This window comes from Polyodon spathula, chromosome 49 (assembly GCF_017654505.1).
Source record: "Polyodon spathula isolate WHYD16114869_AA chromosome 49, ASM1765450v1, whole genome shotgun sequence".
In the NCBI taxonomy this organism is placed as follows: domain Eukaryota; kingdom Metazoa; phylum Chordata; class Actinopteri; order Acipenseriformes; family Polyodontidae; genus Polyodon; species Polyodon spathula.
The window spans coordinates 1,655,211-1,683,204 of record NC_054582.1 but is presented as its reverse complement, the minus strand read 5'-3'; the positions used below and the strand labels follow the sequence as shown (position 1 = coordinate 1,683,204).

The window sequence follows — 27,994 nt, the reverse complement described above, 5'->3', positions numbered from 1 at the left end:
TATACACACTATATATATATATATATATATATATATATATATATATATATATATATATATATATATATATATGTGCACATATAACCACGTAGATCATGTTTGGCAAATGCAGTTGAAATGGATTTGAGAATCAGCTCAACCATGAATTTAAACACAATCATTAAATTAAAACTATAAGAAACTGAATTCATGTTGACAAACACTGAAGACTTCATTTGCCAAAATGTGGCTTTGCTTGAGTTTGTGTCTTTTGATTTTGCCTGTAAGAATCAGTAACCTGTTCTGTGGGCATGCTCAGAAATTCATGCTCTCCTGTGCCTTTTTTGAAGATTAACATGACAGAAAGAATGAGAATAAATAAATATTAATAACAATATGTGGCTCCTAACCCTTCACATTTCCCTTGAGCAGCATGGAGACACAGCTGAGCTTTCCCTTTTGGTTTTTCCCAGATGCAATTCATCAGCTTTTTGCACAGCTGAGAAAAATCCTAGCAAGTCCAATCCCTCGCTCACAGCACTGTTTCAATTCCGACTCGCAACTAAATGCTGTTTACACTTTCATATCATAATGCACTCAACAGCTGTAGAAAATGACAAGCAGAGACCGATAACTTCCTTAATGAAGAAAGATGGGCCGGGCTCACAGCTTTGGAACTGTTCAATTTGGCCTACAATGCATGAAGGGCTGTCCTGTAAAGATGTAAATCTGTCTGATGAGCCAAAGCCTTGTATCAAGCGAATTACAGTGTAAAACACATCAAAAAGGAGTGGCTTTCTAGCCTTAGCTGAATCAGGACTTCATTACTGCGCTCTGGATCGAGAGGCCTAAAACGCTGACGGCAACTCGGCACAATATAAAAACTCTGAGCTCTTCAAACCTCCAGCGCTACTCTTTACTCTTAAAGTTAGAAAATCCTCCAGCACTTAAGTATTACCTGGCAACCCAGTTCTGGAGCTGACACTAGGAATGGCTTATTACAGGCAGCTTATTACAAGACTTAACACTACCTACTCCTCAAAAGTAAATCTAGTACAAACTAGAACCGGTGGACTTACTTATACACAATATAGTGGTTCTTGACAAGCAGGTATTAGCATAGGTGTTCAGCTTTCGTTATATGCAGAAAGTCCTTGCTGCTTGTTCCAGGTGAATTTTCAAACCAAGCTACAGGAGGTTTATCAGTTCTATCAGCTTGTTTTCTTCTCCACCTGAAAGCATTTAGGTCCTTGATTAAAAGCCACAAATATTAAAATTAATATTTCCATTGAAAATAATGGAAATGTATATAGTTTTAGGTCAAGATTAGAATTTTTTTTTTTTTTAATCCAGGCTATTAAAATGCTATTGGCATGTTTGTTTTTTTTGCCCCCTCTGTGTATAACATGTAGCTGTTAGCAGTTCTCCGTTTTTGTTGTGTAATGTCCCATAATGCTTGGCAAAGTTTTCTTTCATTTTTTTTTTTCTTTCCCTTTGTTTGCTTGGTTATTAACAGTTGCTGCTGTTCCTAAACTCTCCGTTTTCTGTGATTTGCAGTTTCGTGGGGTTTGTTGGCGAGATCCCATTGCGAGTCTGCATGCTGTACCGCTCCTTTAGCTGTGTAAGTGCGCTCATTAACCTTGCATTTGCCGCGTCCAGAGAGGCAATGCGTTTTTCCTGCAGATAAATGAGAAACAGATGCAGGGTCAATGTGTTTAATGGTGTTTCCAAAGCAACATGTAGAGCAGATAGACTTGGCTTTGCCTCATGCTGCATCATGATCTTACGTCTGTGGTCATCATAACCATACACCCGGTAGAGCTTGTATAACCTACTCTGCCCCAGATCCAGTAAAGGTTTATCTCTTTGTGAATTAATTCTTTAGAGGACTTAAATTTCCCAAAATTAACAAGTATGATTTATGCATCTTTTTTTTTTTTAGAAGCTTTAATAGTTAGATTTGATATTTAGGCTGATATTTTTAGAAGCTACAGGAGTTTATTCAAAGCTTGTTCTTCAACCTGTATATTTTTCCTATTCATATGTAAATTCAGGGGTTGTAAATATATTCAGTTGTAAACATTTATTTTAAGATCAGAGACTTGTCTTGCCTTGAAAATGCATTTTTTTCCCATATTTTACTAATCCTTAAACTGTACTTCAGAAGCATTTTACTTTATAATTGACCTGAATTAACATTTAGAGTCAAAAATTAATTAAATTTAAAAGCATTTTGTTGCATGTCTATAAATTAGCTGTAATTCTACTTGTCTCCAAATAACCTTTTAAGTTTAATTTAATAATGTCTAATCTTACATCTGTTCAAACAGCCTTCCATGCCATGAATTAAAATACATTCATGCAGCATTTCACTTGATACAGCCACAGTGCTAAACACTTTGCAAGTCAGCATTAAACATGGTACAATGTTATGTAAATAACACAATAGAGGTTCAACAGATTAGCACTTTGTCTTGCTATTCCTCTGCATATTACACCTTGATCTGAAGAAAAGGGCTTGCTTGTACTGCACAAATATGCGGTTTTCACTGAGGTTTTATTTTTTAGACAACAATTCAAACATCCTCCCACTAGAGGGAGCTGTGTAACTGGACTTCAGTAGGGGGGGGTAGACTGTAAATATGAACATAAGAGTTCATTATTCCATAGAGAGACATACGGGTATACGACCAACCCTAGGGACAAAACTAAGTTTTTAGGGAATCCACTACAGCCTGCATTTCTGAATGATCTTTCTTTAATTCTTCTTCTACGGACATTAACCAAAAAAAACAAACAAAAAAAAAAAAAAAACACAAATTCTTAGCTGTTAAAAAGCTTCATGTTCCATTGATGTGAACAGGAACATTTAGTCCTTAAAAGTCGTGGCGGTAGCGTAATTGTAAAGTTGTTAATGTCAGTGTGCTTATTACTGAAGTTAATGAAATTGTCTCACTACTTGCACTTTGCAAATGTAAATGTGCTGCTCATTACACAACTGTTCTGATCATGCCTGGCTGTTGTCTACCAAAAAAGCACTTGGGCTTAATTTATGGTTTTACATATTCTGTAATGAAGTGTCTTCTGGGGTAGGGTCAATTCATTCATACACTGAGTAGCTACTGGATCATGGACTCACAGAGCTTGCTCTGTCTATGCAGTATATTATAGGGTGAACTACTTTGGAAATACCCCTGCACTAAGCCTCTCTCAATTTCTGCAAGCTTTGTTCTGTCTGACCATGCTGCTTGCTTTTTTTCACCGATGTCCTTAATTTAGTTTTACTCATGAAACCATTTTTGGGAATGGCATTTCCTTGCTCTGGAAGTTGCTATAATCCTGATATTTGGTAGGTGAACTCAAATGAATGAGCAGGGTCAGGGTCAATTCCTGTTTTCAAATTCTAATTCCATTTCCAATTCATCTTTTAAAATCAATTCCCATTCCCTTTTAACCAGTTCCAACACACCATTGATCGCAATTACAATTAGCAGTATTCTGTTAAAATGAGCTTCTCTCACTGGCAACAAGCTACTTCAATTGAAGTCACTGTTAATGTCAATTAAATTGGCTTCAAATGAAAGCAGAGGCACACTCACTACACTTCTTATGTCCCTAAAATATCAATTCCAATTCTTCCGAAGGAATTGAAACTAGGAGTTGATTATAAAATGGAATTGGAGTTGAGAAATGGGACCCTGACCCTCGCTCAGCGCTATACCTGCTGATGATGCCTTTCATCTGGAGCTCCTTGTCCTCCTGCTGTCTCCGGAGCCTCTCCTCCCCCTCCTCCAGCCTGGCCTGGTACTCCAGCATCATCTTCTGGGCCTGCTCCTCCTGGCTCTTCAGCCTGGACTCGTACTCCTCCTGCTTCTTGCTTGACAGTCGCAGCTTGTCCTGCAATATCGCCACCTCCTGCTGGTACTTTAAATACAAAATGCAAACCAACAGAAATTAACATTTTGCAACAATATCAACCCCAGGCTTCATAAGGCACACAAGAGAAACCTCTACATTTTCAAGTCCTAATAATTCAAACTTTCTATCTCTTCTTAATTTGTTTTTATATTTGGTGCAGAGGAATAGATTACTTTTTTACTTGGGAGGGCAATAGTGTTGGCTCCCAGTGATCTGAATCCTGATGTGTTTTCTTGTGCATAAGGTTATGGATAACAGCATTTATTGGAATCATTGGATGCAATGTAATACATGAAGAATACAAACTCCCAGTTGTGTTCTGATGAGATCCGCAGTGATACAGAAATCATACTTTTTGTCTTGATCATAACTAGGTCACTGTTGGTATCTAAAAGGTAAGGTTAGGAGTTGTTTTTTTTTTCCCCCTGTGGAAAAGAGGGGGCCTCAGTTAACCCCACAAAATCTGTTTACTGCAGAACCAAAGGCAGATGGTTAGCTTTGCATACAAATCAGGTATTGCAGTTACTGAAGCCGGTCAAGTCTGTTCATTCTCAGAATTGGAGATGGTGTTGGGGATGTAAATAAAGGAAACCTTGTAGATATAAGAACAGTACCGTTAGCCATAGCTCAAGGCATTTGGATGGAAGAACAGGAAGTAATATGTCAGCCAAAATTACATTTTGTCTTTAAAAGCTTAAAGAAAATGTTGGTCAAGAAAGCATTGCACATAAAATGTACAGCATAAACACCAACGGTTTATAGAGTCAATAAAAATAAAACTGCGCTCCAGAGGAGATTTCTCCCAGTGAAAGTGATTTTGAACCATGTCATTATTTCTTCCACTCTGCACTGCACTGCTCAGCCCTGGTTACACCTGCTCCTGGGGAATCTCACAAAAACACTTTAATAATATCTCCTTTTTTTTAAATTTAGTAATCGCCAATTGATTTTACCAGGCTTTTTTCCCCAATTTGAAATGTCCAGTTGTATTTTTAGGCTCCGCTCACCACCCCTGCGCTGACTCGGGAGCAGCTGAAACAAACACACACTGTCCTCCGTAGCGTGTGCTGTCAGCCGACCGCTTCTTTTCACTCTGCAGGCCCACCATGCAGCCATGTGAAGGATAATACATATGATTTACTTTTCAGCTAAAACCTACAAAATCATGTATCATGTTACTTGCTCCTAGTGTTGCAGCTTATGAGGCTTTCTTTGTTTAGTAAATTTGAGAATAACATTTATTTTTTGTTCTATACAAATGATGGTACTTGACATTTTGAGACAGTTTGGCTTTTTTTATACAAGATGCACCAATTTGAAACAGATTGCAACCTGTACGACTAACTTGCACTGCAGTAGAGTCTACAGAAGTAACCCAAGCCTATCGGTGATAATGTACAGTGGTTCTACCTATCAGAAAGTGCTTCAGGCACAATGCAATCATCCTTGTTGTGAGCTACTGTAATATACTGTATAGCTCTAAGCAGTAGCTGAATTGGCCAATGAATAACACTGACTGACTGTTCATTTGGTGGCTGTAAAAATAATTCCATGTTTCTGCCTTGATGAGTTTTCCTCATTTAAAACACACTTCGATATACATTAGACCATAATCCGTGGTTTACTACTTTCACATTTCTCAAGGAATCTTTTCCCCATTGGAAATAATGGACTGTACCATGTTGTGTGCTGTCTGCAATTGTTGAAAAACCCTCCATCATTCTATGAGGGGGGGGGGTACTGCAGGCAGAGAGTTTTGCATAGGGGAGTAGTATATTTGCACCTGGTAAAAAGTTGGATGCGAAATTTTGGAGGTGAGTATTGTTGGGCTGTGTTATTTGCCCTTTTTGTCACAGATGTAGTATGAAGATGAGTAGGAGACTAGAACAGCCAGATGACAGTAAAATGACGCCGCAATTTCACTACCAAATTCAAGATTTGTCTGGCTTGAGGGGTTTTGCCAAGTAAGCCAAAGGTGGTGGTGGTAGGGAAGCAATGCACAGGTAAACTATGTGTTCTCTTCTAGCTAAAATCGGATGAAAAAGACGTGTAAAATATAGAAGGATCAGCAAAAAAATGGAAAGGATAACAACCCAGCATGGCAATCTACACTGCCTGGCAAACAACACAATCAGGCCAGCAGCGCTGGCTGTAAGCAAAAAGGGACAGAAATATGTAGAACTAATGCAGTGATCCACACAGCCAATGCAGATAACGAGATAGCAAGAGATGCTATAGTATGGGGTGGCTAAGAAAATGGGAATTATCATCTTGATGAAGTTAGGAAAGTTTCCACCAATAAATGAAAACACTTGAGTGTTACTGTTTGGAGCAGTCTGATTTTCTTACTGGGCCGACCTGCTTTTCCCAAAGTGTCAGTTCATATTGAAGTTCAGTTGTTTGTTGGCTTGGGAGGTTAGGGTATACCCTGTCCCCTGTCTTTGTTTACAGGAATAGGTGGGAGTGTTTTGTGAGGACTGCAAACACATACTGTTGATCCAGAGATAGACGAAATGGACACTTGATTGTTTTTATTGAATTATCCAGTAGATCATTTAGGTCATGATTTGTGTTGACCTGTGTTGGCACAGTGCTCCTGGACACTATCATCATTCTGGCACTGCTGCTGCTCAATAGTTTCCATTGCAAGCACTAGCCAAGCTCAGACCTGATTAGCGTCAGATGGCGTAATTAGTCTCCAGGTGTCTCATTTTATACTGCTGGTTTTCTTTTTAATTTGATTCAATATTGAGTGTTAAATGACTGCTGGCATAATAATAAGTTAATAACTCCCATGAGAAACACATGCCTATGGTATGTGATGAATATCTGCAGTCTGCATATACAAATATTCTTTTCCACCCCCACATCATTGCAAGTCTGTACAGTACTTCTTCACATAAGTTGCTTTCTGAAGAATAACCTTATCTGTACATTGGTAAACAGGAGTATGGAATTCACAGCTGGCAGCATTGAGATGGCTTTTAAAGAACACCCCTGTGGCAGGGATTATTACTGTTTTGCTTTGTAGTTTTATGTAACCCTCTGCATTCTGTATCCCACACACCTCTCTCCTTAAAAGCTAAAAATTAATTGAATACATCAACTCCTTTCCGGCAAATGCAAGATACCCTTGGAACAGTTTTACATAGACAGTGGTACTGTATGTCCAGCATCTCATGTTCATACATTAAGACAGCCCTTGATCTTGGTGTTGCAAGAATGAATGAATGAATAAATGAATACAAATACATAAAATGTGGGAGATGTGTAAACCAGGACGACCATTACCTATAGTTTCTACATGGTACGAATCTACACTAGTAGTAGACAATCCTTATTAGGTGTCCTTATGGACAATCTGTTACATTGCAATGTATAAACGTGTAATACAGTGCACTTATTTGAGGCAAATCACTTAATCCTTACCTGGCCATATAACATCCTTTATAGAAATACCAGTTGGGTTGTATAATTAAATTCAGCAGCATACTAGCATTTGGCACTGATGCACATCCTCTTAAGTTTTATATCCCTATTTATTTTTTCATGATTTTTTTTTTTCTTTTTGAAAGCAGCATATTTCTATTTAGCTAACTGTTTATTTGGAGATCTCTCTTAACAGAAAGCATGTGTGTTGGTGTTTGTTACCTTGTCAGTGTGAGTGAGCTCCTCTCTGAGTTTGGAATCTGGGTCAGTCCCTTCGTGTTCTATATACTGCACATTCATATTCAAGAGCCAGGCTGCAGTGCGGTCCAGAGCATTGGGATTCACAGGGGAGGGGGCCTAGTGAGAGCAACACAACAAATACATGATGTCGCGAGAAACTGGCAAAGTAAAATAATACTGAAGAAGAGACTGGCTGTGGAATTGCTGCCCAGTACTGACAACGGCTTTAACAAACTGGTTTAGAAAAAAAAAAAAACTGTAGCTTCACAGTTTGCATTAAATCTAGGGAATATTTAATCCTGGGTACAGTCTCTGATTCTGTATGTGCAGCTTGGGGCATTTAATTGACCGCCTGGTAATTTAATGCAAAATAAACAATAGTACTTTAATAAAAGATAAAATAAAGGAAATTATATATTGAATTGCATTTTCACTTCCATACTGTGCTCTGTAAGGGCCAGGATGCAGTTGCAACTTTCCAGGACAATTGTTGCCGGCTGTGCGTTTGGTATGAAGGACTAGGGACAACCTGGCATTGCAACTTTTCTGTACGCTATTGCATGTACAGGCTGCTCGCCGGCAACCATTGCTCTAAGAAGCTGCTAACTCTTGCACCTGGACAGACCTTACAGCCCCTTTCACACTGGCTCTCCTACCAGGTCCCAACCCGGGTTCTGGCTACCCGGGTCACAATCCCGCGTAGTGTAAAACCACATACCTGGGTCGTACCGGGTCGAGCGAGACAAAATGCATGACGGCCGTTTGCAAGCCGACGAGGTAACAAACAGCCACGCCTGCGTGAAGGTATCGCTTCCGCAAGGAACACTTCTGTTTAGTATGTTTAGCCATTTCTTGTTGATTGAGACACGCCATGAGCCAGATTGCAGCAGGGATGAAGAAACATTTGCTTTAATCAACATTTGGGCTGATGGTTCAATCCAGAGAAGCTTGGATGGAAGTGTCAGTAACAAGCTGCTTCCGGGGCATTGATAGGCGCATTGTGCACTTGCACCTGTCACCCAGGTCAACCCTGCTTTATCAAAAGCAGTGTGAAATCTCGTAGCCGACCCGCATGACAGCGGGTAATGACCCAGGTAGGTTCTGACCCGGGCAGAGCATGTAAGTGTGAAAGGGGCTTTTGTTTCATAAATCCAGCCGTTAGTACTGAAATCTGTTCTAGGTTCCTAGACTACTTTATTTCTGAAATTCATCCAATCTAACTTTACATCTATTGAATATATAATAGACCAACACTGTTGTAAGGTTTCATTCTTTTAGGTGTGTAACTAAGGTTAAATGTGTGCAGAATGCTGTACAATCTGTCTTTCAGCGAATGCAATGTTCCCCTCTATACGTCATCTTAAACGTGTAAAAATGTGTAAAACAGAAAATTATCTCAAACGCCTATGCATTTTGTTTTGTGTTGTAAAGTTGTGTGCAAGGTGGCTGTGTAAAAAAAAAAAAAAAAAAAAAAAAAAAAAAATATATATATATATATATATATATATATTATATATGTGGAATTATTCCAGCTGTTTTCAAACCTTATGAATTCACTTCCTATGGAGCACTAAAAAAAAAAACACTCCCTGATGCTTGCTGTAATACAGTCTCTGAAATAGTGTGTGCGCCCTCTATTTCATGCGGCATGTGCACTCTATGTGAAACTGCCACATGCTGAGATCCACACTGATCAATGCAGAGCAAGATCTTGCTTGCTTTGCTATGTCTGAATGCTCTGCACTGCAAGCAGCAGTAGCTATTAAAGCCAATCTCACCCAAAACACAGAGCAGAATCATTTAGGAAATATTCTGTTTTTATTGAAAAGTAAAAGAATGTTAATTGTACTTTTTTTTTTTTTTTTTTTTTTTTTTTTTTTTACTTTTTTCATCTTATTTTGCACCAGGTTAGTCCATCAGCTTTTGAGAAAGGTTCGGATGAAATTAAAAAATGTTGAATGTAAACATGAAATGAGCATACTTAAAAGCTTAATGGCACCCATGGTCAAATGTGTTATTGACTGGGCAATAATTAACTGCAATTATGAGCACAATGAAGTGTAACCAAGCTTGTAACCCTTTTAAGATACACCAGAGAAAAAAGGTGGTGAGTAGTTGGAGCTTTGCTGGGGTTATAAACAATTATTGGGTGGGAAAAAAAAGCTATTCATCACAACCCCACCTGTTTGTGGATCGTCCGCTGCTTGGTCTCAGGACTGTCTCCCTTGGAGGAAGAGGACTGCTGACGCAATCTGGCTCCGCTGCCTGGCCAGTCTGGAGACGAGGACATCATGCTGCCGCTTGATGGCCTCTGATAGGGAGCCGTGTTTAACAGGCTGGGAGGAGTCCGCCCTCTAGTGACCGGAGGTGGCGGCTGGTCTATTCGACGCTGGGGGCCGGAGCTGTTCTGTCTGGGCACAGTTGGCTGGTGTGGGTTTTCCGTCAGAGAGAGCTGCCTTCGGTTGAACTCCCCGGTGCGCCTGGCAAAGTCTTCGTTATTCCCGGGGTTGAGGAAGTGTTTGTTGGCCCCCAGTTCGTCGTTGTTACTCTGGGAGCTGACAGAACTGTGACACTCTGATCCGGAGTCGGCTAGTCCCCGTGGCGACACTGGCAACCCGGCTGCCATCTGATAGACCGGGTTCTGAAATGACAGCGGTGCTAAGAGCTGTGGCCTACCCGGGATGTTCTCCGAGTTGGGGGTGGTGGGAGTCTGGCCTGCCCTCCTAATGGTCGTCCCGGCTGCTGCCGCATTGCTCTGCAGCGTCCGCGCTGACCACGCCCCACCCTGTACCTGTCCAATAGACGACTGGCTCATGTTGAGGCAGTCCCCAGAGCCGGAAGCATTGGGCCCGCTCTCTGAGCTACGGTTATCTTGTAAGTCCACCATGGAAAGGCTCTTGCTGCCATTTGGAATTTGCACATCAGGCTCATTGGCTTCCGAGTAACTGGAGCTGCGTGCGGGCGAAGACTGCACTCCCGAATTCTTTGTGACAAAAAATAGGTCCTTGTTCTCCGCGGTCGGGGAAGGTAACCGTGTGAAATCTACCAGACTGGTAAGGAAAAGAAAGGGAAAAGGAGTTTGAGAATGTAAGGAAGAATGCACAGCAAGTAAATAAGATTAACTTTATACATTATTTGTTTATTTTAGAAACTTCAAAGCGCCCAGTCTTATAAACATCGGGATTTCTTTTTTTGCTGAAACCATGTCCCACACAAGTTGCATATTGTGGAAAGCAGCTCCTTGGCCAACATGATGGGCGGGCGAATTACATGCCATGCTCTAGAAGTTTCACTGTTGCTTGTCCTTTTTAATCATATTTAAGTGCAACCCGAGTGGCATTTACAATTCCTTCTGTAGATCTGCGCAGAGCCCCTTCAAAGCTAGTTGATGAAGAGGTGGCAGGCAGTGGTTGTCAATGAAGACAATGGGAGAGAAGTTAATTAGTGTATCTGTATTGATCGCATACAACTGCTGTGCAAAAAAAAAAAAACGAACACCGTGTCAATGGATTAACAATAAAAAAAAAACTCAAATGACGATTTAACAACGATAACACATTGAGAGACTGGCAATTTATTGAAAGCAAGCTGTTGTTGCTAAGGGCAAAACAAAAAAAAAAACCTTGTAATAGAACTTGCTAAATATTCACCGTACTAATACAGGGCATCGAAAACCCTTTTTGAAAGGAACATTTCTGTCAGTTTCTAGTTACTGAACATACAGCAGATGTGTTCAGTGGCCCTTACCCAGATAAATCATTCTCAATGACCATCTTCTGCAGTCCTGTGGAGATGCTGCAGCCAGCGCTGGGAGTGGAGGCGGGGCGCTCGGAGCAGACAGATACCTGGACGCTCGAAGGGTTAGTAAGTGCTGTGTTCACGTCCCTCAGGATGCGTGGCAAGGGTCCAAGCTTGGCAGCGGTGCCCTTGGCAAAGGCAAGACAATGAAATCTTGTTAAGAGAGCTGAGCACCGTAATCTGTCCACAGTATCACCCTCATGAATTGTGATTCTAAAGATAATTAGAAACACCACATCACGTTTTGTTTTATACTGGAAACTAACATTAAGCAAACAGTTGCATGTCTCTTAGTCCTCATTTCTTTGATTGGGATGGCTACATGTTGTTTAGTTTTATACTTCTGAAGTATGTTGTTTATTAATTAGGCTCTACACGTACTCAACATGACAGCTGGGAGACGACGGAAACAAAAACAAAATGTGCTGCGTATCACAGTCTACAAAGTTAATTGCTGGAACTTTGCTTTGCAGCCAGACTTTTCTTGCTTAATCACTTATGATGTAATCTTTAGCGTTCCTTATCAACTGACCATTCAAAGGCTTTTCTAAATCATAATGCTGGGAAAAGGCAAGCCAATTGGCCACACTTTGCGTGCCCAGGTTCAGGTGTTCTCAGTGCAATGCTGGTTCATGAGAGCTGCTCAGTCAGTGTTGTCTCGCTTGCTTGTTTACCTGCTCGAGCTGTGACACCACCTCAGATAGGAGTGAGTGCAGAGTGGAGAGCTCCCGGCCCAGGTCGATATAGCCTTCAAACCCGGCTGTGTTGGAGATGGTCTCTGGGTTGGAGATCTCCAGCAGGAACCTCTGCATGTTGGTCCACTCGTGTTCCAGGAACTGGTTCATAAAGGACATGTATTCCTCCTTGTTGCCAAACCTGCCATGAGGAACTGCAGGTCAGTTCCTCTGTTTTGTACAGATACACATTAGAGCAAATCTGTAGCATGAAAAAGTAAATCACCTTGATTTACATCTGCCATGTATAAAAATGCAAAGAGGAACATACAAATATGATCAGCTTTACATCCCCCAGATTAAGATACTCTCAATCACTTGTGCTAAAGAATGTCCTTGTCACACAAGGGGCACAAGGTAGTTTAGTCTCCATGCCAATCTAGTCAGTGGCTTCTATAAAACACTGCTAAGACCACTCCACTCAATATAGACACCGTACACACTTCCTGTGTGTAGTATTTACTCAACTTATGGAATAGAACACTTATTTTAGAATGTATAAACAAAGGATCCTGGTTCATTTCTAAAACGTACATGTCGCTACTAACTTTAATTTACCTGTAAATCTTTAGAAAGAAGAGACAGCAAAGGCACATTGTCTAACAATCAGTCTATTAGCTAAGGATGACTACACCTTTATGGTAAACCTGTTTGTCCAGCTGAACTGGCATTAGTTGTTCGCTGTAATCAGTTTCAAGTGTCTAAATATACAGACTCATTGAAATGATCTCATGACATGAGGAGAGCTAGCCCTGTTTATGAGTGTTTCCTATTGCAGTTACTGAGTGTGCTGTGAAAGTAGTTTTATATGTGGCCTGCCAACGATGTAGCAAGGCTCCATCTGTCAGTGTCTTTTGCGTTTCTGGCAATTCATAACTGCACTAACCAATGCTGGTAATTAATAATATAAAGACACTTCGGCAGGATGAGCTTAAGTAAAATGGGTCTAGAACTGAAGAGAAGCCCTGAACCTCAGAACCAGAATGTTTAACTTTTCCACACTTTAACATCACTTCATTATCCAGACAGTAGAGATGGAATAAATAATCAAACTATACGATTGTTAGAACCATACAATACCCTTGCAGATTGGTGAAATAGAGGCAGTGTTGCGTTAGCTTTTAAAACCACAGGTATGTCCATATCACAAAAACAGCATGACGTATTAAAATGCAACAACACCGTCCTCCTCCTCCCCAGCTTCACACTTACTTGGCGAAGTTGGCTAAGTTTTGGGTGACCTTGGCAATGAGGGTCAAAGTGCGTGCCGTGCGGTCGTCCGGGTACTCCTGCAGGAGGCTGAAGAGCGAGGGGGACATGATGGCGGGACAGAGGAAGCGCAGGAAGAGGGAGGCACTGATGAGTCTCTCGCTGATATCAGGTCGCCTGCGGTTGCTGCACTCTTGTCTCCACGAAGCAAACACCTCCTTCAGCTCACGAGGAAACACGCTGCGGGGGGGAGCACAGCAGAGAGTCACAAACCAGTTCGAGAACAGAACAGGGTTTCATACACAGTAGACTTTTTTTTTTTTTTTAGATTTCAGAAAGTGAAAATATCACACGTGTTTTCTTTAAAGTGTTACCAGTATTGCTGAAACACCATTTGGGGTGAGCGGTTGGACTTTTCAAGGGATATCTGCTGACAGCCGTTAAATCACCTTTCTTTGCTTTCTGGTGTGGAAGAATACAGCAAGAAGACTAAAAGGAATCAATGCAGCTGCACTGCATTATCACAGACCTACCATTTTGTATGTTCCTGTTAGCGGTGTTTGATTACCGGGTTTGTCGATTCCAACATACCTGTTTAACGTAATATTCCTTTGGGTTGGCAAGCAGAATCTTGGGTTCAGTATTACCAACCTACAGCTAAACTACAAGCCCATGAAGTAGCAGCCACAATGCCTTTTACTTTCACCACAGAGACTGCTTTCCAAACAAAGGAATTGAATTATGTGAAACCGTACAGTATTTACTACATTTGTACACAGTTTAACTTCAGTGACCAATTAAATACACTACAACAAAATATGCTTTTTTTTTTTTTTTTTTTTTTTTAAACCTTTAGGGGGAACAGAAACCTTATCTTTAGAATGTGTTTGTTCAGGCATGGTTAACTGCAGATTCTTGCCTGTATCTTTTGAGGTTTGACACATTTCTGAAATCAGGATTTTTTTTATCCATTTCTACTCTTCACCTCCTTATCCTCATTCCCAAAATACAACAAAAGAGCAGCAGACAAGTCCATTTCTAACAATGACTGCTTCATATGTGTTGATTGCAGTATTCTTCCATCGTTCACCCTGCTGTGCATTTAACTATTGTGGTCTTATTTAAAGAAAAAAACACTTTCAGAAGCATATGGGACATTGCGCCTGTAAAATGCAAGCTTTCCATCACTACCAATATTAATGCACAACACAATGCCATATTAATGACGGGGCTGTCGGTAGATGTATGCGATCTGCAGAATGGGAGGTATGCATTTTTCAACACTAGGTAATTGGTTTTTCAAATCCGCACAGCAGGCAAGACAGGCAGCACCTTCTTTAATCCTCTGACGTCAGCTTGGGGACTGGCGCGTCTCAAACTAGTGCTTGTTTTCGTTGCCATGTGAAATCTAGGTTGCAATCTGAAAGGTAACATTCTCACCCAGTATAGCTGTAACAGCACTGTGCTGTCAGTAAATGGAATGTGTCATGGTTTGATTTTTTTTCTCCACCAGCACGAAGCCAGCTATTGACCTGATTTTGAAAGCTGATGTGTACTGAGCCACCAATGATGACAAATATACCAGTTAAAGTACAATAGCACTACTCAGGGCTGGCTGTCTATTAACTATCTGTCCCCTTGTACTTTCTAAGTTTATTTTTCACTGCGGAGCGGCCTGTACTGCCCCTCGAGTGAAATCAATTGCAAAACCATCTCTTCTCATCAGAAAGGTTAATATTTCCACAGCTGAGGGAGAGATCCCTGATACGTTTCAGCTTTTCCTTTACTTTAATTAGTATCCGACAAAGAAATGCATTCTGAAACACTGATGCCTTTCTGACTTTCATTCTCAAAACGAGGCAACACCACCACTCGCCACGCTGCCCAGAGTTCATCATGCATCAGCCTGCCACTCGTTCATTCCAGGGGGAATCGGTCACAGAGTAGAAGGGATATCTCCCCTTAACTTTACATGATAAATTTAAATGTTTTAGACAAATACTGTAATACTAAGATGCTCTAGTTTTATTTTTAAAACTAATAATAATAATAGTCTTATTTATACAGTGTCCTACTCTAGTACAATTTGTTTTTCCTCAGCTGACCCCAGGACACTTTTCTCCCCTGCTTGTTTACAGTTTTCTTAGCGTCTGCATTCATCATGAGGCTCCTAGTGTCAGTTTTGTTTAGCGTCGGTCCCTCTTTTGTGGAAAGTGTGCATGTCTGCAATTTCTGCAGTCCCTGTGTGCGGGAAGAAGGAGCGTCTCTGTGAGCGTTCGCTTGCAAGACGTGTTTCTGAATAGACAGTAGCTACCAGTAGGAGTTGATGATCTTGCAGAAGGCCAGCTCGCAGCACATCTTCAGGTTGCTCTGGTGCTCAGGGAGATCCCCGGAGGAGCATTTGCTGGGGTCCACCTCACAGTTCTCGTCTGATTCGTACAGGGCCTTGATGAACTCACCTTAATGAAAAATTAAACACACTGATGAACCTGATTAGGGTTTACATTATTCACATTATCAATACGACAGGGGGGGGGGGTGATAGCTTACCGCTATTCGATTTAATTTTTTTTTTTGCCAAATTGACGATTAATATCGACGTTTATTTTTTTAAAGAATTTACCGGATCTTTATTTTTCCATTCAAGCAGAGAATGGGTGAATTCGACCGTTATGCTTTAAAACAAACAAAAAAAACATAGACTTTTTATGCCATTAAGAAACGTCTTATTTAGCGAAACCCCTTTATCATATTCAACATGCAACAAAACCATAGTTACCAATATTCTAATTGAAATGACGTTTGGTCACAGCAGAGCTATACCTTGATATAGATCCTACACATATTTATATTATCTGATTCTTTGACGCAAAGAGTTCACTACATATGGCTAGAATCCATACTACTCACGTACTGTAAGAAGACAGCGGGCTTCTTGATTCAAGTGCCCCCCTTGAAAATGGGATGCATTCCTCAAGGGTTCTATCCTGCTTAAATACATTTAAATTCAGGGGCGCTGGAACTAGGGGTGCTGGGGGTGCGAAAGCTTTGCACGGCTTCCATCATATACAAGGGTTACAGTTTTGTTCAATGGCTTTCAGCACCCCCACTTTAAAAATTGTTCCAGTGCCACTGTTTAAATTTGAAAAGTGATCCGCTACCCTCACCACACACTATTGGTGACAACGAGAACAACTGATTTTGCCCGAGTCAGTCTCTGTCTGGTTTAATACCGGGTGACTGGCAGACATTAAGGACTGCACAGCATTTCCCTGTAAAGAAACTTTCTACAAGGCACTCGGGGGACCTAGAAGAGGACAGAAGAACATAAAACAAAACCAAAAAAATTGAATAAAAATCAATACAAGTATAACGAAAGTGATGAAATGCTAGTCACAAATATCAGTCAATCTTGGAGCTTGACTCGCTTAAATTATTCAAAATCTCATTTCAAAAGGTGCTAATTCTTTAGAGTACATGTATTAAATATGTATGCTTCCAGCATCAATATTCTTCTCACTCCAGTGATATCGTTTGTAGAAGGAGGAATGTCAGATCGGGTCACACCGTAAAGTGCGATTCAATTTGCAGAAGGTTACGTGGGTACCAAAGTGGTAAGATGGTATAATGTGAGGGTGATCTCCTATTGTATGAAAGGTCTGGAAAGCGCTGGCATTCCCTTAGGAACAGATGTTCCGCAGTGATGTTTATCATATTTGCCAAACAACAACCAAAAAAAAAAAAAAAAGTTTAGGAATTTCAAATATTAAGAAGCAACAAATCGTGGGGTTTACAAGAACACTTTACTTTCATGTAATTATTATTATTTTTTTTTTTACTTGAAATGGAATAAAAAGCTAATAAATGCAAATCCTTGTAAATCTCAAGGGAAATGCTTGATGCTTGTAGATCTTATCAGCATCTATCCAAACATATATTTGGGTGATCTTTTGGAGTCCCCCCCACGCAAGTTATTACAGCCTAAACTTGGTATGAATAGCAAAAATAAAAATTTCAAGGGAGTCTATATTGCACCCAGGGTGATTTTTTTCAGGTCAAGGTCCCTTTCTCACTTTAGGTTGACCTTTGCAAGGTCACGGGTCGATGGGGACATTTAAAAAAAATAAATAATGGCTATCATTCTGAACTCAGCATGTCAGAAAACCCCCAGGTGAATTTTTCTAGGAAAAGACAATCAATGGAATGTCCCTTTTCTGGTTGAGTTGGCGTGGAATGACCCAAATCAAACTTAATCTAATTACATTTGCTGTTATGAATGATCAAATTCTGCCTCAACATCACAAGAAGTGTCCTAAGATCCATAGTAAAGGATCAGCCCCAACCCTCCACCCCGCTCCAAACAAACCTTATTTATGGTATGCAGCAGAACTTCAGCTTCAGTCAGAAGAAGAAATATATTTAAAAACGTTCTTCTTAACTGATCCTATATTCTTGTATAATCTATTCTCAAGCATGCGACTTTAATCAAAAAAATATAACATTGTACTTCCCAGGCCCCTCTTTAATCATCCTCTTGACACACTCATTCAGAATATATAATAAGGGGTTCAAATAAACCTAACACCGATGATTAAACCATCACATCCCAGATCGGCGGTATCAGAGGGACTAATCAGAGACCTAAGTAACTCCAGTGTTCCACATCATGATCAAGAGCACACGCTGTCTGGGAGTGCAGAAGGGGAGTCTGATTATATGACGAGGCTACAGCGATCCCGCATTGAGTGATTTTGATATGTTTTCTATTTACGTTTCTGTTTTGCAAGTCTTCCAGATCTACTGTCGATCCCAGGCTCTTGACATTGTGCTGGCCCAGCACAATGAAACACGCCAGGCTGAAGGACAGGCAAGCCTCTCCCCTCCCCTCCCCTCCCGCTTTCAATAAATACAAACATGTTCAGTTCCGGTAGCGCTACAGCACGTGGGATAATGTATTCCTACAGAGCAAAATTATTTGGGTCACCGCTTAATCTTTTGTAAATGGTTACAGGGAAACCAGCCAATTGAGCGGCGCCTCCTGGGAACTCCTGTCCACAGTTGGCTGTGGAATGGCCCAGACTCGAACCAGCGATATCCAGGCTATAGGGTGCATCCTGCACTCACGCACAGCGCTTTTACTGGACGCGCCACTTGGGAGCCCTTATCAGCTCATAATTTTGAGTCAAGTTATACAACTTCTCCATAGTTATAGGTCTTTCACACATCCCTTTTTTCTCCTGTTTTTTTTGCATGCTGGCTTTTTACATTAGTCATACAACTGCTCTCTCCCACAATAGAGGGAAGGCTTAAATAAAGTCAATTATCAAAACAGACTGTATACAGGAGTAGGGAAGAACACATCTTATTGATAAAACATTTCCACTAAAAAACATAATAAAACCACTAATAATACTGATGTGTGTTTGAACCCTTGTCACTGTGTGACATTTCAAAAAGCAAAGTGAAATGAGAATAGACTTTAACCACAATTAGATGGTTTATCTCTATGAAATTAATCTTTTCGGGGTTGCCCGGAGTTGTAAATGTACGCATGTATTTAAAGTACCCCCATCAGGCTATTTAGCTTGTATTTGTTCTTAGGGTGAAGGGACTTCTGGGTATTGAGTTAGAGGAGAACAACTATAATACTCCATCCTCAAGGACTGACGAGACTCCTGGGAGTAAGCAACCTAAAAATAAATTCAAATTACAAAAAGAAAAAGAAAAAGGGCAGCCAGACCACTGCTAGTTTGTTCTATGACACTCGGAAGAATTTATTATTGTTTTTCTACAACATTAACCTCCAGGGCTATCTTCAAATGTCACCACGTACAAAGGCAGGAAAAGATTAAATCATAATCTCCGTCTGCAGAAGAGTCTGTCTGTTTACGACTGGTCTTTTTTATCTACGATTTCCATTTCTCCTTCAGCGCAGTGGCTTTTAAAAGATCGCTGTATTTTATTTGACAGGGTCTGTGTTCTGCCGGTACATACCAAGTGCGTCTTGTAGGTATTTCTGTCCAACCAGTTTGAGATACTCTTCGATGGCTTTGGTGGCGAGGGTGTTCTCTCTGAATATGAGATGCTCGTTGTCACCGCAGCGATCGACCTCAGACATCATCAGATCTGTCAGGAAGTCCTGCAAACGGAATTGAAACAGAGCAATGGATAAGAATTCCTGCTTTTTTCTTGCACCTTAAACTCAATGCATTTAACAAAAAACATGCCTCTCCAACATTGTAAACTCCAGATCCTACTGCATCCAACCACGTTGTGTATCAATTAACCCCGATGATTGTATTAACGGGCTACTTGGGACTACTGCTCATTATTGGGTATTCCTGATGTTTGGGTAACAACCTGTAAGTATCATAAAAAGGGAATTCCTAAAGTACTGTAGCATTGCTGCTTTACAATGTACAATAATTTTTTGTTTCAATTGGAATACCATATACAGTAGGTTGACAATAACCCTAAAAAAAATAAAAAGTTAAATAATTTGCAAGAGCATGCAGATTAAAACTGCATTACATGACAAACTAGATTAGACAGTAGCAATGGATGGAACATAAGGGAAGGAATCTGGTACTACATTCCCCATTAATCGCATTCACTTTTAACTTTTTACATCACACACGCGGGTTGGCAAGCAAATATAGAACACATACACATTTCAGAGAAGACACCATGGGGGGGCTGAAAAACCCTACCGAATGTTTTAGCTAAACAATTTACCAACATCTGCCGTTTCATATACTTGGTTGAAGCCTGCATCCCAGTTAAAAGCCCTTGCCAATTATAATGACAGATGATTAGCACTAGCTGTCCGTTCCATTTCTTAAATACCAAAAGATGAAGAATCAAATTTAAAAAAAAAATCGATGGCACGTTTTTTTGTTCTAGGTATCCAAATGGGAAACTATATAAAAAAAAAAAAATTGTATACATTATGAAAGAATTGCAAAAGAATAAAACAAATTAAACATACAGTACAGCAGCAATATAATTGAACCTGTGTTAATAGTATGTACTGCTGCCTACCTTCAAACTTTCCCACTCCCATACCATGCCAAACAAACAACCCCACTGACCTGGCCCCCCTTGTTATCCCATTGCTCAGAAACACGACAGCAGGGGGCAGGCTCAGCACACTGGGGCAATGTCAAGCAAGACAGATTGCAGAGAGAACTGAAACGGCAATGTTGCAGAGGTGACTGAAGAAGACAGAGGTATTGAATCAGAGCACACACATACAGAGGGTCCAGCTAATCTCCCCAATAGGAAAAGGAAACACAAACACATTTGTTTAACAAAATCAGCAGTAGATCGGATCATACCCAAACGCGATCCGGAGGGTGCAGAAGAGGCTGGAAGGCTATGCTAAAAGTTTGCAGAAGAAAATGAACATTGTATGTGTTCACCATATAGTGTGTGAGAGACAAAGAGACAGACAGACAGACAGATGGACACGGGGCCGCGCTTTAAATATAAGACGTGCTGCTTGCACAGAGATGGAAAGATATGAAATATAAATGTGTTTGCATTTAGCAGGACTCTTGCAAGTGATTTACAGCAAAGTACTGTAAACCAGCTGGTACACATTGAATACTGAAATTGATATGAATAACTAAATACATAAATACAGGATGTGTCATGAAAAACCATGACATTCGGTATTTATGTCACGGGCGGACACAGTGATAACAAACGAGCCATTGGTTAACCATGTTTTCAAATGATTTATTTAAAGATTAGTTTTAATGGATATTTCCATACTATATTCTGTAATCTATTCTAATACTGAGCTTTTCATTTCAATCAACAATCTGAAATAGTTTTTCATAAATAAGCACGATGTTTAGCACGATCAGTTGTGCATCTTTACGGGTAAAAGCTAACCTGTTCTCCATGCCAGGAGTTCACTTGGTCCCAACGAGACTAGACCTTTCGTTGATTGTTTTGCATGTGTATCGTAATTAGGTCGGTTTTGCACATGTTGGTAAAAATGTTCCAGTGATAATGTCAGACCAATTATACAATATTTCAAAGCCAATGATGTCATTGTTGGATGTCCTTATCATTTGGAACTGTGTGCCAAGGAGAACTGGAAACACAGTTCCAGTGCCAACAAACAGCAGCCATTTAAAAAGTAATGGCACAAGAGGGACCGCTCAGTACGCTCCTCCCAACATAATGGCATAAATGTCCTGTACAATCAAACTGGAAATGGGGCAATGCAATAGACCTGTATGGAGAAATCCTAGATTGCAGCTGTGCACCAACTGTAAAGACACAATATCAAGTATGTAGCCGCCTGGAAGGATTTGTGACCGTTCCTCATCTTCAGGGAAGTTGCATGCAAGTCTGTTATATAAAGAGTCATCACAGATGCACCCTCTAACCAAGCACCTACCATCTGGCTTAGTCTGCCATATATAAAATCTTGCCCATTGTGACAAAAACTCACTTGCAATAGCAGCTTATATATAGCATAATTATGTTTACACAGCAGTGCCTGCCACGGTCCAAACCCCGGATATATTTCAACAAGCTGTTGACAAATAGAAACTTACATTGTCTTTATTTGATGAACAGACGGTAGATAATTTAAGACCGCTGCTTACAATGTTTGTTCATAATACTCTGTGCTAATAAAACCCCAACAATTTCCACATTAATGTCAAGTCTTGTAAACAAAATGATCCATAACTGTTACTCAGTTACAGAAAAGCAAGTTTCAGCTGAGAGAGGAATGAAAAAAAAAGTCAACAAAAACAGAACATCCCAGGGGTTCACCTAACAGCGAAAACTCATAAGCTTGTGTACATGTTATTGAATTAAATTTAAAATGAAATAAAACGCACCGACCTCGAGGCAGGCAGAGGCTTTCTAATTTTACCAGTCTTCAAGCTGTTGCCTTCAGATCCAACGCTAGTTCTAACAGATCACAAGAGTTACAGAATATATAGGGCTGAAAACTCTTGTCAGTTAATGTTTTAATATGCGTGTTCACAGCGACAGGCTGAAAAGAGCCATTTGTAAGGCTATTAGAAATATCCCAAGAGGCAATAAGTGGGACCCCAGGTAGGGGACAGAACATTACACCACGCTAAGATGTCTTTAAACTAGTTTGAATGTTTTAATTAATGTTTAGCAGATTCTACAACAGGAAAAATATAAATGCTGACTTAAAGCACAGCATCTGTCAAAAGCTATGTCTCTTAATTTCCATTTTGTATAACGGCATTAAACCTTGCAAAGCAGCAGGTGACTCATACAGTATATTCAAATTGCGTTAAAAGTCTAATCTGGGAATAATTTAAAAGAAATTCCATCGTGGGTAAAAATTAGCACAGAATCATATGGTATTACATTATATTTTAATAAAATTAAAAAATATTGCTGCAATTAAAAATAATAATGCATTTACAGGATTTGGTGTTTTATGACTTCTGCTAGTATGTTTAAACAGCTGTTTCATACATAGTTCTGCATTTGAATACACTTTGCTATGAAAAAACTAACAAAAAAAAAACAACTTCTCATTCGTGTACCTTGTATTTGCCTTCAGTCTTCAAAACGGAAAACGCTACCTCACAACCCAAACCCCACAACGTCTATAAATACATTTCAGCATGATGTGTCTGCACTACATCTATATTTTATAGCTCATTTCCTGCAACGAACATGTCTGTTGCATTGACTGTGTATCTTTATAACTCTGTTCACTGCTTTCCCCAGCTAGCTCTCTTCACAGCCCAGCGGTGTGGCAGTGTCTCCTAATTAGAAGCTGCTGACCTTGGCTTATACTGGTTTCCAAGCAGCCTCATTATAGCAAGAGAACAGAATTCACGCCTCTTCATTACCTAGAGCCTTGCTAATGGCTTCCCATGATGAATTCCATTACCAATTTGCATCGCTTGAAACATACAACACTACTTAGGTACAGCTTTATTTCTTATTACACAACTGGAAGACAGAAAACGCACCGCGTTCCAGTTTTAAAAGCTGGATTAAGAACACAGGATCTGTGTTTGGTAATTAAATCCAGTGCAATAATGTTGAATTAAGGAAGACTGGTATGGAATAATGAAATAGTCTTCTTAGTACTGTATAATTAGAACGTTATCCCTTCTTTGCTATGCCCTGTTACCTCAGCAGTGGGAGGTGGCTTTGTGCTACGTGCTCATGTGTTTTAATGTGACATTGCAGTTTGAAAATGTCCTCTCGCATCGGATGTTCAAATGTCATTTACAGAACTGCAAAGCAGCATCCATTGAAGATTTAAGTAGGAAAGTGTTATACTGTGGAATCGGTGCATTCATTGATTTTGTTCCTATGGAGGAGCATTCTGTAGCCTTCAGACTAGGCTTCCATTCGAAAAGCCCATGGGCGCATTACACCACCAAAATCTGTATGGGAATCTGCAGCATCTGTGTTACTTCTCAGTCTTCTTGTATGAGATATTTCAAAAACAATCAATTATTTCTTTTACGGCATTAAAATCTGCCCTTTTATTGGTCCTGTCTTCTCTAATGCACCCTGGAGTAGGCTATAATTGGCTTTTTGAAGTAGAAAGGTTAAGGATTGCCAAGGGATTGTCTTTATCAATACAGAAGAGTGGTCACTTTCATGTACAGGGGGGTTAACTCCAGTCCAGACTGAAAGAGCCTGATAAACAGAGGATACTTCGTGAAGGTTCGAGAAGTAGTTATTCCGCTAATACGAACTGCAGAATTACCGACTAGCTCCTAAAGGGACAAGTGGGTTGTTTACTGCAATCCTCACGACGGAAATAAACACAGCATGAAGTATTCGGTTTATTTAATAAACAGCTCTTCGCGACATTGCAGTGCGTCCAGTCATTTGGATTCTTTGTTCTAAACAGGGTAAAAGGATCATATATAGCATTAGGCACAGCATCTTAGATTTGTTTTTAAACATATCAGGAAGTCAGTAGCTTCTGCTGCATTTCGCTTTTAAACCTTGTAGACAGAGAGTTCAGTGGTGTAGGAAATGGATGGAAAATTACATTACAAAAAGAGTCTATTCCTGGGCAGCGTCACACTCTGTAAACTATCAAATCAAATCTATATAAAAAAAAGCCAATTACTCGGGCACCTTACCCTAAAGGCAACGCTTTCCCCTGAATGATGCCTCATAGCGTTTAAACCTCACCCTGCACTAGAGACTTTAAAACGTATTAAGACCGACAAACCAAGCAGGAGCTGTGTTCTGCTTCCTGACTCAATAAGGGTTGTCTGATGCATTGGGCTGGTTTAACGCTCCCTTTTTTCCAATTTTAACAACAACCATTCTATTGTGGTCCTGTGTATCACAACTTCCCTGACTGGGCTACAGAAGACAGAACATGTCAGTCAGATCTTTGAAAATCTGGAGGGGAAACCCATACTGTATGTCTTTGAGAAACGTCACCTTAATAATACCCTCAAAAATACTGGGCTGGATTCTCAAAATTGGCATTCTGATCATGGGTATTTTTTCAGAAAGGAAAAAATGAATTTAATAAAGTTACCAAACCAGCAATACAATGAAAATGTTCTGTCTGGAGATTCTTTAACATATATATATTTTTTTTTTTCGAATTTTCATCAACGTAAAGAGATGCTTACAAAGATTACATAATATAGCCTTGTTGCGTCTGTAAATCACATGCACAGACTAAACTATTTTGTTGCAGAGAGATGTCTACACAGCTGAAGCTAAAGTTTGTTTTTTATATATATATATATATATATATATATACACACACACACACACACACACACACACATATATATATATTACCAGCAACCTGCTGAAGCAAGCGAACAATTCAGAAATTGTTTGTGCAAAAATGCCAACCAGTGCTTACGCTGAATGTTATAAAGAGTACAGAATGTATTACTGTCTCTGTATTTTTTATTATTGTTCAGATTTCCTTTTTGCCCTCATAGGCACTCTCTGCTCTGAAACAGTAAAAGTATTTCAGTGTACCTGCTTGGGTTCTACTAGTGTCTCCTTCAATACTCTGCTGGATAGGTTCACATCTATAGGGAAAATATTTCACGTCTTCCATTATATTGCACCATATATTAATAGTATTGAATTAGCCTTTACATTGATATTATTAAAACTGCTGTGCGATTAATGTTTTTCTTTCTCAGGATTTGAAGTTAATGAAGTGCTTTAAAACTGTTTTTGAGATTAACGTTAAGAGGATCGATCTGTTGACTATAATCTACTTACCAAGGGATCATTAGCGCAAATCTGCTTCCACGCAGGTTTTATGTTATTTCTTCTTCTTTCAAGTCAATGACCTCGGCACAAATGCAGTTGCTAATGAAATATTTCCTCGTTAGGAAAACGCAATCTTAACACGAAACAAAGATATTCTCTTATTATTACCAAAGAATGAAACAACTAAGCAGATTTTAATTTGTGAGAAATGTGTAAATTGAATGTTATGTGCTTATCCATTTAGTACAAAAGTGAATCTTATTAGACCTAACAAGAACACAAGAAGCCAGACCACTCCGATCACGGTACCCAAGAGCAGTGGGACTTGGTCAGTACCGGGATGGCTCACTTGTGAGGTGAAGTCCATTTACTCCCGAGGGTACAGCACATATCACACAACCTTGTGATCGCAACCTGCTGCCTCTCTCTCTCAATGCTCCACTCCCAGCTGGAAGCCAATAACTGGCAAATAAGAACATACCACAGTTAGCTTTAAAAAAAACAAAAAAAAACACCAGCAGTCCGTGATATTTTTTGTTGATCATTACATATTATTGTGATTAAAAAAATAAACCGCTATGTTGTGAATATTTAATACCAATCGCCTCAAGCTGCTGAATTAACATGTGTAAGACCTCCACTACTTATTACAATACATTTGTCTTCCTACAATATGATTAAAATGAGAAATAATTGTGGATCTTTCGGAAGACGTGTAATTATATTTTGCGGAAAGAGATTGTGATTATTAATCACTAGTGAGTCAATGAGAAAAACAGTGACTCCGTTTCCTGTAATTAGTTAACACTGGTCCAATTATGTGCATCGTGGTATAGTTTGAGACTGCGTGCTGCAAACTGCATATTGCATGTTAAACAAACACTAACACAGCTTTTAATGCTTGCCATGGAAGAAGGCTGTGCAATGTAGGAAGCATTCTAGCAAACATGGGTTGTATTGGGATGTAATTATTTATTTGACGTTGTGATCTTCCACAGTTTTCATTAGCAAGCAGGATATTAACTCGGCTTTCGTTTTTTCAGCACATGTCAATTTCAAATTACATTTTACACTTTCATTCCAATTTAAAGCTAGGATATTGTGGGATGCTTCAAAAGTTAGTCAGAGGTTCCTATGTATCGTAAATACAATGACTCGCTCGCTAAACCATTCAAATAAATGAAATGCATGCTCTTAGAAGAAAGGTTTATCTAGTGGGTACTGTGCTAACTCAGTAGCTGGGTATACTGTCATCTATGCTTTTAGTATTTTGCTCAAGGGCTTCTGTATGAGATATTAAGTATTTAATATCCTGTAGGCTGACTGGAAATATGAGAGACCTTGGGGTTAAAAAAGCACTACATTTGTTTTTTCTTTTTTTTGAAATAGTGAATTCATGGCAAACATTTGCTGCATATCTTTTGTACTGAAAAAAATGTGCTCATTTCATGTGAACCTCTGAAGGAGTAATTCAAATCTGAAGAGCGGAGCTAAACATTTCTGACATTCCACTGGAAGTCAATGTCAAAACGACCTCACCTCTGAACGGGCCTAGTCAACCAGCATAGCTGCTTACAACTCATTAGAGGCTGGAGCGACAAGAGGAGATTCTTTTACCAACATTGTGAATATGTGAGAAGGAAAGGCAAGGTCACCTCATAGTGAAACTAAACTGGGATTGAATATGTATCAGGCTGCAAATAGACACATTTTAAGGTATTTTATGTAATTACTAAAGTAGTTAAGAGCCCTACTCAACATATAGGCCGCCGTTTCGGCTAGTGTCTTCCATCAGTGTAATTTTTTTAAGCTATCCAAGCTGTTCACAGATGATAACAAAAATCTTGTTTCTCGCCTCTTCATAGTTCAACACACAAGCTTATTCGGAAAAGTAAACCCTTGCTTCTGATGTGAATAACACATTCGAGTTGCCATTACTATCCTGACAAAACCGACACTGGATAAGCAACGGACGCAATATTAATTTCAAATGCGTTTCCTTTCTTATGTTTGGCTGTTTGATACTGTGTTAATGAAATCGTTGAACCAGCAAAAGTATTGCACGCGGCTGTTTGGAAATTCTTTCTCATCAAAATAAATTCATTAAATCGACCAATCAGTCAGTCTTCAACTGTTACAACTGTGGAGTTTTTTCATACACCGAAGCACATGAAGAGCTTTACATAGCAAAGGGATGACAGTACAAAAGGTGTCAGGTCTAGCAAGATGCAACATGCATGCATGGATGTGTGCAGTAGTTTATATAATATCTATTTAACAGAATGCTTAAGCCCTGTTTCCAAACGTTTGATTGTTAAGGGCCCCAAGCCCCTCAACACACCTACATATCGTCTAGCTGTGACATTAAGGATGCCCGATTTTATTTCAAATCTCAAACCTGTCAGGGCTTTTATTACAGGAATATGTTTCAAAGGGAAAAAAAAAAA

The 27,994-nt window shown here is 39.7% G+C and overlaps 1 protein-coding gene across 1 annotated transcript in view; it reads right to left on the bottom strand.

Annotated features, from left to right (window-relative positions):
* Positions 1-51: 51 nt before the first annotated feature.
* dab2ipb (DAB2 interacting protein b) overlaps positions 52-27,994 on the bottom strand; it is a 91,500-nt gene continuing 63,557 nt past the window's right edge. The window contains exons 5-14 of the mRNA XM_041238459.1: positions 19,302-19,446; positions 15,622-15,766; positions 13,311-13,547; positions 12,039-12,240; positions 11,314-11,492; positions 9,749-10,616; positions 7,549-7,683; positions 3,702-3,903; positions 2,692-2,764; positions 52-1,672 (exon numbers count right to left, since the gene is read on the bottom strand). Coding sequence (XP_041094393.1) covers positions 1,489-1,672; positions 2,692-2,764; positions 3,702-3,903; positions 7,549-7,683; positions 9,749-10,616; positions 11,314-11,492; positions 12,039-12,240; positions 13,311-13,547; positions 15,622-15,766; positions 19,302-19,446 — 2,370 coding nt within the window. The 3' untranslated portion in view covers positions 52-1,488. The remainder of the gene's footprint in view (positions 1,673-2,691; positions 2,765-3,701; positions 3,904-7,548; positions 7,684-9,748; positions 10,617-11,313; positions 11,493-12,038; positions 12,241-13,310; positions 13,548-15,621; positions 15,767-19,301; positions 19,447-27,994) is intronic.